This window comes from Lagenorhynchus albirostris, chromosome 16 (genome assembly GCF_949774975.1).
Source record: "Lagenorhynchus albirostris chromosome 16, mLagAlb1.1, whole genome shotgun sequence".
In the NCBI taxonomy this organism is placed as follows: domain Eukaryota; kingdom Metazoa; phylum Chordata; class Mammalia; order Artiodactyla; family Delphinidae; genus Lagenorhynchus; species Lagenorhynchus albirostris.
The window spans coordinates 39,192,962-39,205,894 of record NC_083110.1 but is presented as its reverse complement, the minus strand read 5'-3'; the positions used below and the strand labels follow the sequence as shown (position 1 = coordinate 39,205,894).

At 42.5% G+C, this 12,933-nt stretch overlaps 1 protein-coding gene across 12 annotated transcripts in view; it reads right to left on the bottom strand.

Moving 5' to 3' along the window:
• MARCHF8 (membrane associated ring-CH-type finger 8) overlaps positions 1–12,933 on the bottom strand; it is a 111,728-nt gene that overhangs the window by 15,489 nt on the left and 83,306 nt on the right. For 11 of the 12 annotated variants that reach the window (XM_060126012.1, XM_060126008.1, XM_060126018.1 and 8 more), the window contains one exon: positions 8,322–8,372. The exons of the other annotated variant lie outside the window; for it this stretch is intronic. In XM_060126012.1, coding sequence (XP_059981995.1) covers positions 8,322–8,372 — 51 coding nt within the window. The remainder of the gene's footprint in view (positions 1–8,321; positions 8,373–12,933) is intronic. 12 annotated transcript variants of the gene reach the window in all.

The window sequence follows — 12,933 nt, the reverse complement described above, 5'->3', positions numbered from 1 at the left end:
AGGAGAGGCCAGTTCTGTGGCTGCTCTGATACACACATGTTGACTCCTGATGAAGGGCTGGGCCAAGAACAAGCTTTCACAATAGCAAATAATTGAAACTGACCGCTAAAAAAGTCAATATAAAATACGTACAATAGGGCTTCCCTGGTGGCGCAGTGGTTGAGAGGCCGCCTGCCGATGCAGGGGACACGGGTTCGTGCCCCGGTCCGGGAAGATCCCACATGCCGCGGAGCGGCTGGGCCCGTGAGCCATGGCCGCTGAGGCTGCGCGTCCGGAGCCTGTGCTCCGCAACGGGAGAGGCCACAGCAGTGAGAGGCCCGCGTACCGCAAAAAAAAAAAAAAAAAAACGTACAATACAGAATTCCTGGAGGAGAGTGTACAATAAAAACTACTGAATTCTAAAATGATTTCCATTATAAATGACTCTCAGCTTTGTCTAGCAAGTAGCACTAACACTGAATTCTTTTCTTCGGTGCCCTTTTAGACAGAGTTGGAATTATGTGAATAATAATATGCCCCCAGCATAAGGAGGGGCCTATGTCATAGCACTGCTACAGGGAAGACAACAGCTGAAGGGACTTTCTCATGGCTCATCTTACAAAGCAGGTCTTTAAGCTACTGTTGGGAATATTGCAAACATAACTTGTTTTCAATAAATTACATTGAAGACAATGATTTCTGAGCAAAGATGGCTTCACATTCCCAGAAACTATAAGTGTAACCATATAAAGGCCCCCAAACCACCAGAAATACCATGGTGAAAGGGCTGGGTTTCTGAGTTATTTAGTAATCAAAAGGACCCTTTTACTGCTACAGACTTCTTTTAAATATTTAATTTTTTTTAATAAATTTTTTTTAATAAATTTATGTTATTTATTTCTTGGTTGCATTGGGTCTTCATTGCTGCGTGTGGGCTTTCTCTACTTGCGGCGAGCGGGGGCTACTCTTCGCTGCGTTGCATGGGCTTCTCATTGCGGTGGCTTCTCTTGTTGCGGAGCGCAGGCTCTAGGTACACAGGCTCAGTAGTTGTGGCGCATGGGCTTAGCTGCTCCGTGGCATGTGGGATCCTCCCGGACCAGGGCTCGAACCCGTGTCCCCTGTATGGGCAGGTGGATTCTTAACTACTGCGCCACCAGGGAAGTCCCTAAATATTTAACTTTTCAAATATAACTGAAATGCCTTTTTTTTTTTTTTTTTTTTTGTGGTACGCGGGCCTCTCACTGTTGTGGCCTCTCTCATTGCAGAGCACAGGCTCCAGATGCGCAGGCTCAGCGGCCATGGCTCACGGGTCCAGCCGCTCCGCGGCATGTGGGATCCTCCCAGACCAGGGCACGAACCCGTGTCCCCTGCATCGGCAGGCGGACTCTCAACCACTGCGCCACCAGGGAAGCCCTGAAATGCATTTTTATTTCCAATCATTCTTTGAGAAAATTCTGAGGTGGTAGCAAAAGCCCTGTTTTTGACTCCAAAGTCCTCAGTCTGTGTGTGTTCCTGGGTCACTCCACTAAGCACACCGCCTCCCAAGAGCACACCACTTGGAGCAGGAATTTAATCATTTAAAAATCAGGTCAATAATCCACAGGGCTACTATGAGGAGCAAATAAAGTCAGAGATGCAGAAATGTGACACACACCATTCTTGGAATGTGTCCACTGCGTAGAAGGCTTCCAGGTGGACTACTACTGCTTGATGGTCTACAGAGTAAACTTGCAGGTATATCTGTGATGAAATGCCCCCATTCCAACAGAGGCAACCACTGTCCACTCACTGGGATGAGAAAAGTTTCTGCCCAGGCTACTCACCTGGCGGGTGAACCTTTGGCCTGGGAGAATGCGACTGACAAGGAACACAGGAGACAAGAAAGATGACCCCAAACTTAATATTAAGGCTCTTCCTCTAAAGCCAAATGTGTTAGGTGACAAATGAAATCAGTTATCTCTTTAAGCACACGCCCTCCCCGACCCACAATCTAAAAGAATATTCAGGGACCTGCTTGAAACCCCTTTGCTGGCCCCAACGCCCCAAGCCCAGCCTCCCTCTCTGCTCTGCGACTCGGCATTGGTCACCGAGCACTCCACAACCTCTTGCTCCTCCTGGGGATGCTGCCACACCCCACCCAGCACAACTGGCTGTTCCTCAGGTTTCTCCTCAAAAAGGGCTTTTCACCCCTATTATTCATTGTCCTTGTACTCTGTTCATTTCTTTCCTGGCACTTGTCAAGGTTTATAAAAAGATGTTACTGGAACAATATGTTCACCAAGAAGCTGCTGCTGTTCAGCCTTGCACAGTGCCTAGCACACAGGAGGTGTTCAATGAACACTTGGTGACTAAATAAAACAAGGACACTCTGGAGTAACTGTGTCTCTTTTAATATGTCTAAAACAGAGGTTCTCAAATTTGTTGGTCTCAGGACCCCTTAACATGCTAAAAAAACGGAGGCCCCCAAAGAGCTTCATTCTTATGTTTATGTGGGTTACATCAACCAAATATTAGAAGTTTTTAAAACACAAGACCACCAGCACACATTCCATTAGTGTCAGAGAGAAGATGCCATCTTGCATGCCACCCAGTCTCTGGAAATTCCACTGTACACCTGTGAGAGAATGAGAGTAATAAAAGCAAATAATGTCTTCGTATTATTATGAAACCGGGTTTAATCTTCTCCCTCTCCCTGCCAGGAGATCCAAAAGCAAACTGAAAACTGCTGGTCTAGAGTTTCAGCCAAAAATTAAACTGTAACCAGTCAGAAGGCTAAAAAAAAAGAAAAGAAAATACGGTCAATCAATCTTTATAAGAGGGGAGCCAAACAGCAAGACACTGACCATGGAGCTCCATCAGGACCCAGAGTGAAGCTATGTGGTGCTCATGACACACGTGAAGCAGGCTGTTACCACTTGATGCCATTCAACTCCACCAATTCATTCTCCTTGTTTCTACTGCATGAAAATAAGTATCTTGTCTTTGGGATAGTTGTTTTCTTCAGTATAAATTAAGAAAGGCACATTCGCCTTATACTTAACCCATAGGTCTGAGTAACCTAAGTCTGTCACTGGTTAACTCTGTATTCAGAAACAGAGAGAAGCAGGCCTTGGTCTTGACAATCACACCAAGGTGTGTGGCCAGCAAGCCACCATCCTAAGGCTGTATTTACATCTGACATGTGACATTCTGCTGTATCTCATTCCTACCTAACGGCAACATTAACTAGAAAATATTCAAGAGCTCCAGGAGAGTCAATGCTCAAATTCATTGAGATTTGCTTGCCAAACAACAGAACAGCAATAATTTTAAGTGCTCGTTAAACATGTCCAATCTGACTTCTACCCAGGAATACTTGATTAACCAGAGGCAGGCACATAATGTTCATGGTATCTGAACAAAATTATGCAGAGCTCTAAAATATTCTGCCAGGTACCAGTCTTCAGCAACTGCTGGAGCTTAGTGAACCTGCTTGGCTGCAGGGAGGAGGGCACCCATGCTCCAGGCTTCATGATGGATGTCTAGCCTGCCACTGCCATCTCCCTGTGGTAAGTGCTGCCAATCATGAACTTGTTCAAGAAATTGTGTCACCTGGACCAAATCCAATTCCCCGGGTTGAATAAGAATGCTTCCCTCAGCATTCTCAGTAAACTAACGCCATGTCTGTGTGCTGCCCTTTCCCGTACATAAGGCTCCCTTGAGAGGTATCAGCAGAGGCTCAAGAAAGCCCAGCCCCCTCAGTGAACCTGGCCTAGGCCAATTCCTTTTATCTTAAAAAATTCTATTCGGACAGAGTGAGTTTAAGCCGCCTCAGGGAATTCTAACCTTCCTCTAAAGGGTTTTAGGTCAAAGTACAGTGGTCCTCACTGGAATGGTCCCAACCAACACAGCCCCAGGGTTTACAGGTACCTTGCAACTGGGTGGCCATGACAGCCATCACTCCCAGTGACCAAGGCTGCAAATACCTGCCTTTCATCTTTACCTAAAGAACTGGATTTCCCAAGAAGGTGACAAACCAGTTTTCTACTACAGTTTAACCCCATTCTGGCCAGCTCCTTTTTACCTTTTATGTCCTGCTTTAAGTATCCCCTCCTCAGCCATACCTTCTCCGAGCAGCCCTTTTAACTTCGGTCCCTCATAATTCTGTACCTTAGCCCCTTTTCTTTCACCTTCATAATAATTCTGTCTGCGGGTATTTTATGGCACTCTACTTATTCCTCTCTTCTCTGTTTAGTTCAGCATTCAAAGCATAATGTCTTGCACACAGTTAAGTGTTGGACAAAATCTGAACTCATGCAATACTCCTAAACGCTGCACTGGGCCTCCTTGTATACGTTACAACTGAGGATACTTTATGCTGAGCGATGAGACAGCTTGCAGGTGGTGGGCAGTGGTGGTACAACACCCCTGGATAGGGAGTCACGTCATCTCACCCTAACATGGCAGGCCTTCCAGGAGCAGCCTCCGTGATCACCCAAGTCCCCCGAAGGCTGTGTCAGTATCTCGCTGCATTCCCCCCACCAGCCCGTGTTCCAAGTCACCCTGGGAGTGAAGGCCACCTGTCAGCCAGGGGCTGAACATCACTCCTACAGCAGAGACCCTACCTCTAGCCCTTCCCCTCTCTGCACCACACAGCCTCCCAAATCCCCTTGTCTGTCAGAGCTTTAGTTCACAAAGGGCAGAATCAGGACCAGTGGTGGGTGATAGAATAAGAGTTTAGGCAACACATCGAAAGAACATTTTGTACTAGTTTTTTAACAGGAGCATAATGCAGACTGCAGGTGACTGACTAATGTGAGCACAAACTAGCCTGAAATCCAGCTAGAGGCTGAGCTGGCAGGAAAAGTCTCTTGACAAGACAGCAGAGATCTCAGGTAGCATAAAACATGTCCATGGTCTGAACTTTCTTTGTATCTTCCATCTCAAGGGTATGAAGCATCTGCTTAAGTATGTTTGCTACACTGAAGATAAGAGTTTTACATATCTTGGCCTAAAAGTAGCTTCAAACAACAGGCCCATTTTATAAATACAAGGAAGAACTGCATTCTCAAAAACTAGTTATCTTGGGCTTCCCTGGTGGCGCAGTGGTTGAGAGTCCGCCTGCCGCTGCAGGGGACACGGGTTTGTGCCCCGGTCCAGGAAGATCCCACATGCCGCGAAGCGGCTGGGCCCGTGAGCCATGGCCGCTGAGGCTGTGCGTCCGGAGCCTGTGCTCCGCAATGGGAGAGGCCACAACAGTGAGAGGACCGCGTACCGCAAAACAAAACAAAAAAAACTAGTTATCTTGCACAGCAGTCCTGCCCTCTGTTCTGCAGCCCCATTTAACTGGTTCATGCCTAACATACTTAAGGAGGCTCACATTTTACAACAAAATTTCATGCTGAGGGGATCACTGGGAAGTTAGTGGTGTGAGCACACAAGACTCCCCACTCCTGAGGTTTTCTTTTGATCCCAGTTAAGTGTGCAGGAACTCCTGCTGTGGAAATGCAATAGACCCAAATCTTCTTTCTGCTCTGAAAGCTTTGAGGCTTTCACAGTACCCCTGTTTCTAAGAGTGTGGAAGTGTGGAGCTAAAACTTCTTTTTCAGAAAATTCCAACCCTGCCTACAGGAAAGCTCCATGTCAGCGGCCTTGTTTGTTTTGCTCATCATTTTATGCTAGCACCTAGAGCTCAGTGCCTGGCACAGAGAACACACAATAAAAATGTGTGCAAGAAGGAAAAAAGGAAAAAAGCCAGAGTTTTGATTAGACTTCTTAATTTTCACCCCCAGGTGATATTTATCTTAAAGCATATACAGGCATACTTCAGAGATATTGTGAGTTCAGTTCCAGAGCATTGCAATAAAGCAAGTATCGCAATAAAGCCAGTCACACAAATTTTCTGGTTTCCCAGTGCACATAAAAGTTATGTTTACACTATACTGTACTCCATTAACTTTGAAGTAACATTATAACTAAAAAAGAAAGTACATACCTTAATTTAAAAATACTGTTAAAAAATGCTGACCATCATCTGAGGCTTCAGCAAGTCGTATAGTACCATCAAAGATCACTGATCACAGATCACCATAACAAATATAATAATACTAATGAAAAAGTTTGAAATATTTAGTGAATTACCAAAACATGACACAGTGACAAGAAGAGAGCAAACGCTGTTGGAAAAATGGTGCCGACAGGCTTGCTCAATGCAAGGCTGCCACAAACCTTCAGTTTGTAAAAAGCGCAATATTTGAAAAGTACAATAAAGTGAAATGCAATGAAACGAAGTCTGCCTATGGTTCTGTCTTTGATCAGTAACGACATAATAATAGCTACCATCAAGGACTATCCTGACCCAATCAACCTAAGATCACCAGGGTTCAACCAAGTTTGACAAGAGTCAGTTTACTGACTCATTGCAATGAGAAAGCTGTCCCATGGCTCCTTGCCAACATTATCCCTAAGTCTCAGAGCAAGCCTGAAGGTTGTATAATTACCCTAATTTTACTCATCAAGAAATTAAAGTTCAGAGGAGTATCCTTCCTCAAAGTCACATGGCTAGAAACCCTTGTCCACCTAACCCTCTAACACCCTCACAGAGCAACTCAGAAGGCCCATGCTCCAGGCCTGTGACAAGCCCAACAAATGTTCCTCTAGACATTGTAAGCCATGAGTTTACAAACTTTTTTAACTATAGTAGGAAACTTTCCTTCAAATAAAATCTTACTAAAACCATAAACAAACAAGAAACATGTATCTGAGGCACAGGATAATAACATCTTTCAGAACTGCTCTTAGCCATTGGAGCAAGGCAATGAGTGCTACTGTGTGCTTTTAAAATGTTTAATTCAACTTAACCAGACAGGCCATTTAGATCTATGCCTTCTTACTTTTCTCTATGCTTATATGTTGGACAGCTCCTTCAAAAAGTAGTAGGGCAAAACTGGCCATTTTACTCAGACAGTAATGATCTACCACTACACAGTTCTATAGCTCCAGCATTCCTGGCTGAAGGAACAGCAAAAGAAAAGAAAAGGAGGTTGGAACAGCAGAGAGTATTTGGTGAAAGGTAGTTATATGAGGTGGCTAAGCTACCCTCCACTGGTCTGGGGGAAGGTCAGGTCAGCAATGAGCCAAGAAGCACTCTGTAAATGGCCTTTAGGCACACTAAGCACTGTGGACTTTTCTTTTCATGCAAAATTCAGTGGCAGAATGACATGATTAGATCACAAGTATGCCTAAGAACAGATGATGAATGTCTTAAAGGATTTTCTACATTCTACTTTTAATTCAAAAGTATACTATAGAGTGATATGAATAAAAAACATTTGGCATATAATGTCACTGTTTATTTTAGAGAAATTAAGAGGCCTGAGACAGCAGAATAGGTTTTGCCACACTATTCAGATCTTCCTGTCAGGATCTGACACAGACATGATGCGAGAGAAAATCCATCTTTGCAAGGAACCTTCATAGACACACCTGTATGGACAACGGGTTGGCTAGAGCCCGTGTCTAGGCTGAGAGATGAGCAGTGCATGGGAGCAAGCTCACGGCGTGGGAGACACCGTCTGCTGGCTCCGGGGTCACCCCTAGCATCTGATGTGCTCCCGGCAGGCTACTCAAGTGACTACCCCACAGGTGTATCAGGTGCTGTTGGCTGCCGATTCACCCCTCTGCCCTCCTTTTCCTAGCCACGTTCCAGCTGGCGGGGGTCTTATGATCCAGTTCTGGCCAGTGAGATGTAAGCAGAAGTCAGGCAGCTGAGGGGCACTTCTGGGAAAGCTTTTGCCTTCCTGTTGAAAAGGGTCACTCTCAGCTGACAGACCACAGCCAGGGTGCCTGGAGGTCCAGCTCCCACCTTGAGATCAAACATGAGGATGACAAAGTGCCAAGGAAGGTGGCACAAAGAAAGCGGAAGGAGCCTAGATCCCCGGCAACATCTGTGAGCACTGCGTCAGCCCTGAACCATCCACCTCCAGACATCTTGTCATCAGAACAACAGAAATCTATAGTTATTTAAGTCAGTAGAGTTGGTTTTTTATTACCATCAGGCAAATGCATTCCTAATTGAGGTGACAGATTCTCTGGTGACTCTCTGAGATTTCTTTTACCTGAAAGTAAACAATTTCTACTGGAAGAAATGGGGTTTTCTCCTATCAGTCACTCCCCCCAACACAAATCTAGAATTGCCTCACTAGAAAAATATAACTGCTATATACCTCACATGGTCCCAGAGCGGATTAAAGTAATGAACTGATAACTTTATGTCTTTAAAAGAGAAAAGTGTAAACACATGCCAGGTATAAGAATATAAAAACCCCAAGCTACAAAAATAACATATTTCAGTAGCACTCTACCTTAGAAATGTTACTTGAATGACTCATGGAATGTCCCAAAGTCTTCTCATGCTGCAAAAAACCAAACAGGTGTTAAGTATCAAGCTTTGATTAAAATGGGCAAACAAGTAATTGAACATAACAATCCTACTAACAAATCATTCCCTCAACTAGAATTTGCTGTGCACAAACTATCATGCACCAGGCCAGCTATGAGATACTGGAGAATTTGGCAAAGATGAATAAAACAATAGTCCTTGCCCTAAAGGAATTTATTAACAAGAAAAGAACAGGAATTTGGAACTAACTGTAAAAATAAGACGGCAGTAGTAAGTATCTTAAGAAGCATTCAAGTGTAGGTTCAGAAGCAAGAAGCTGCGTGTTCAGTTGTATACCATGTGGTCCATGCGATGAGGAGCTGCTATAAGATGTGGAAGGGGAAAGCAGGACAGATGACCCCACCCAGGCTGTCTGGCTGCAAAGTGCTGCGTACTCTGCAGGGATACTGCACAGCTCACACCTACTCCCTCAAGCCTGTTTGTCCTCCTGGGTTAGAGAAATCTGAGAGTCCTGCTAGCCTCCTCCGTCTCACACTCCTCCACCTTCAAGTCACAAAGTCTTAGAAACAAATTCTTCCTCCCTAATGTCTCTCAATCTCAAATCCCATCTCCATTTCTATTGTCAATGCCTTCATTTATGTTCTCTTCATTTCTTCCTGTAATTCTACCTGTTCTTTCTGCTTTTAAATTGACCTCCCTGATACACAATTGTTACAGACTGAATTGTTAACCTCCCATCCCCAATTTATATGTTGAAGTCCTAACTCCCATTACTCACAATGCCACTACATTTGGAGGTGGGAATCTTTAACATTGTAACTATGTTACAATGAGGCCATTAAAGCTGGGCCCTAATCCAATATGAATGGTGTCCTTAGAAGAAGAGGAAATTAGGACACAGATATACACAGAAGATGCAGGGAGAAGATACCACCTATCTACACATTAAGCAAAAGGGTCCACAGGAAAAACCTGCTGACACCTTGTTCTTGGACTTCTAGCCTCTAGAACTGTGAGGAAATAAATTCCTGTTGTTTAAACCACCCAGTCTGTGTCTGTGGTACTTCGCTATGGTAGCCCTAGCAAACGAATACAATAATATTCCACACTATAAACTTCTAAAAAAAGCAAATGTTCCAAATGTAAATCTGATTTTTAAAAATAATAAAGTAACCTTCCCTGAATCCACTCAGCCTTGCTCTAAATCAAATGAGTTAAATAAAAAAACTATTACAAATGGAAGAGATGATCTTAACGTGTATTTTTTAAATTATCTATTCTCGTTTTCAGTTCACACGCCATGCAATAACCATGGTGAAGATCAGAGAAGGCTGAGATGTAGGTAAAATTCTTTGATCAGAAGGAAGTACAAAGGAACTGGTGGCTCATTTAAAAGCTCCTTTGAGGAACAGCTGATTCCATTCCACCAAGGCTCTCCTTAAAGAAAGCTGGCCACCAAGAAAATTTTGACTTTCTCCTTCCTCTCAATCCACCAAATCACAGACTGCCTTGACTTCTGTACACTTGGCTCCTGAACACTTGATATGACTAAAATGATGATGAAGAAGTGTTTCAAGACCTCCCAAGTAGCCTGCAGTCAGCACGTGTTTTGGCAATGTTGTCTTTATAGCAATGTGTTTGTGTAATTTTGGGAATAATTTTATTAAATTCTCCCTTACTTTATAAATCTGAGCAGGAATAGGAGTTCAAGTCTCTTAAATGTAATACAGTACAGACAGTGCTATTAAGTGTTTAGTCTCACAGAATGTTTCTTGGTCTTTCTTAAGTTCGTCAATTAGATAGTTATAAAGGAAAAGAAATAAGTATAAAGTGTGTTCAAGGTGTTGGCAATATATCACCAAAATCTACCTCTCTGGGAAATGAGTCCCTCTGTCCACAGAAAAAGTAAATTTATAATCATTCAAGTTTCATTCATGAGTCAAGAACGTACTAGGGACAAACATAGGCACTGCTGGGAATCCAACTTAAAGGCTCATCTGCTGGTGATTTACTAGTAAATTTTAATTTAGTCTACTAAATTAAAACAAAGATACCATATGCTTTGGATTATTTGTACAGAAAACCAATTATAATCACTATCAAATTACCTGCTACCTTACAAGAAATGGCCATAACACCGTCTGGAAATCTACAGAAAAGTTCTGAGCAGCAATAATTCACGTCCTAGACCTTCTGACATTCATTATTCTGTAAAGAATGGTACTGAGTTCGGGAGAAGCCTAGCTGTTAAGCTAGGTAACATTATAAATCCAGACTGAGATCTAAAGGTTGCTCTTTACTTTATGAACTTGAGAAATAAATTTAATGATGTAAAGCCTTTATTCTGTCTTCCTTGTTAGAATAATTCAATATTTTACCTGGTAAATTCAAACAGCCAGCCCCAGAAGATACAGATGTTTTAAAGGCTGAAAGCTGTCAATATTTGGTATTGCTTCTCCACTACTTGGTAGGAAAGTAACAATTCAGTTTCAAAAGATCATATTTTTGGGTTTTTTTTCCTTAAACACTGCTACACTTATTTGGACTTACTGAAAGGAAGCAAATCCCAGGACTCATTCAAGTCAGTTTCTCATTCATTCCATACTTATTTACTATGCAACTGCCATATACAAACAACTGTTATCAGTCACAGAATACTGACAAAAATAAATCTAATTCCTAGGCCTGTGCCAATGTTAACATTACCACAGAAGTGCCTTGAAACAGTGTTTCAATGAGGAATGTACATCTAGGGAAAAGGTGAATGACATAAAAAAAGCACATACGTAAATTACATCAGGTAGAGTGGGTGACACCATTCTCTCCTACAGTCAGAATGTCAAGTTTCCCAATGAGAAGAAGGAAAGTTTGCCAAACATCAATGTTGAGAACTGGAACGAGGCATAACAAAGAGAAAAAGAGTTCCAATCCAGTTCAAGCTGAAATTAAGCTTCAATGCCTAAGTGATAAAAACCCTGGCAAATTATCTTCACACAGTCTCTAATACGTTCCGTCACTGCTCAGTGGGTCCCACCATCCTGTAACCCTGGGAGAGACGAGAGCCTCACTGCACCCTCCCTTCCTCAGAGGGCATGGAGATGTCACACTGCTATACCATACACCACCCTCCCTGTCTGGCTCTCATCTCCACATCTCTTTATGGACTCTTTTTGTCTACATTAAACAAGAAGCCTCCTCAGAACACAGCTCCATGCCCTCTTCTCACTTGTTGTCTCCCTTAGACCAGTCCTTCTGAAAATTTGTGCACCTGAATTACTTACGGACTTGCTAAAATGCAGATTGTTAGGTCTGAGGAAGGTTGAGATTCTGTGTTTCCTATAAGCTCCCAGGTAACTCCCATGCTGCTGGTCCCCAGGCCACACTTTAAGATGCAAGTCTGATTCTAAATCCCAGGCCAGAATAATCCATAAAGGCTATGACTCATTTTTTATAAAGCAAATCATGACTACTGAAAAGGTAAATTTCTGTGCAAAAGATGGCAGTGAGCTCACAATTGAGTTAATACAAATAAGTCAGTCAGGGAACAGATTGATAAATAGATTGGAAAAAACTGAGTTAAGGTGTGAGAAAGGAAAGTTTTGTTAATGTAAAAAGTTACCAAATCACAAAGATAAAGAGAAGCTCTGTTGAAAAATATGGGACATTTCACAATTTAATCAGTCCTGTAAATGATTTTGCAAGTCCATATGTGACTCCAATAAAATGTACCTTGCGGGTAGAGCCAAGATGCAGAGCCTACTGAGACCAAACATGCCCTGGAAAAAGCCAAGAATTAACAAGAAGACAATGAGGTGAGGTGTCTAAGCACTCTGTATAAAGTAGTAAAAAGTAGTCAAACAAAAGAACTTCATGTGGGAGTTTCCCTGAAACCCTGAACATGACCAGTCATTACACACACACACACACCAACTTATGTGTAACAGACATGGGTAACTGTCTACTCAATATCCATCACCACCAACAGAACTCCAACTTTATTCTGAGCAGCAGCAGACCCAACCAAAAGTTCTCACTTTATCACACTATTTTGCAACGAAGGGTAAATATCTAAGAAAGTTCTCTCTAAAGATATTACCCTTGAGGGTTTCTGGGAAAACATTTTCCTTTCCTGAAACTGCTATTCCTTTCTCCAGCATTCCTCCTGCCCTCAGCCACCCTGGAATATATATGCCATGCCAGGAGGAACAGCAGTACCTTTGGTCTCAGGACTCCTTCACAACATAAAAAATTACCGAGGACTCCAAAAACCTTTTGCTTATGTGAGTTATATCTATTGATATTTACCATATTAGAAATTAAAATGGACAATTTAAAAAATATGAATCTCTTAATTTATTTAGAATTAACAATAAACCAAATTAAAATAAATAACATTTCTATGAAAAACTATTTTTCCAAACAAACAACTAAAGTGAGCAGAGTAGCATGTTTTTACATTTTTATGAATCTTGTTATTGTCTAATTAATAGAAGACAGCTGGATTCTCATATCTGCTTGTGCATTCAATCTCCTCTGATACGCTGTTTTGACTGAAGTAAATGAAGACTATTTGG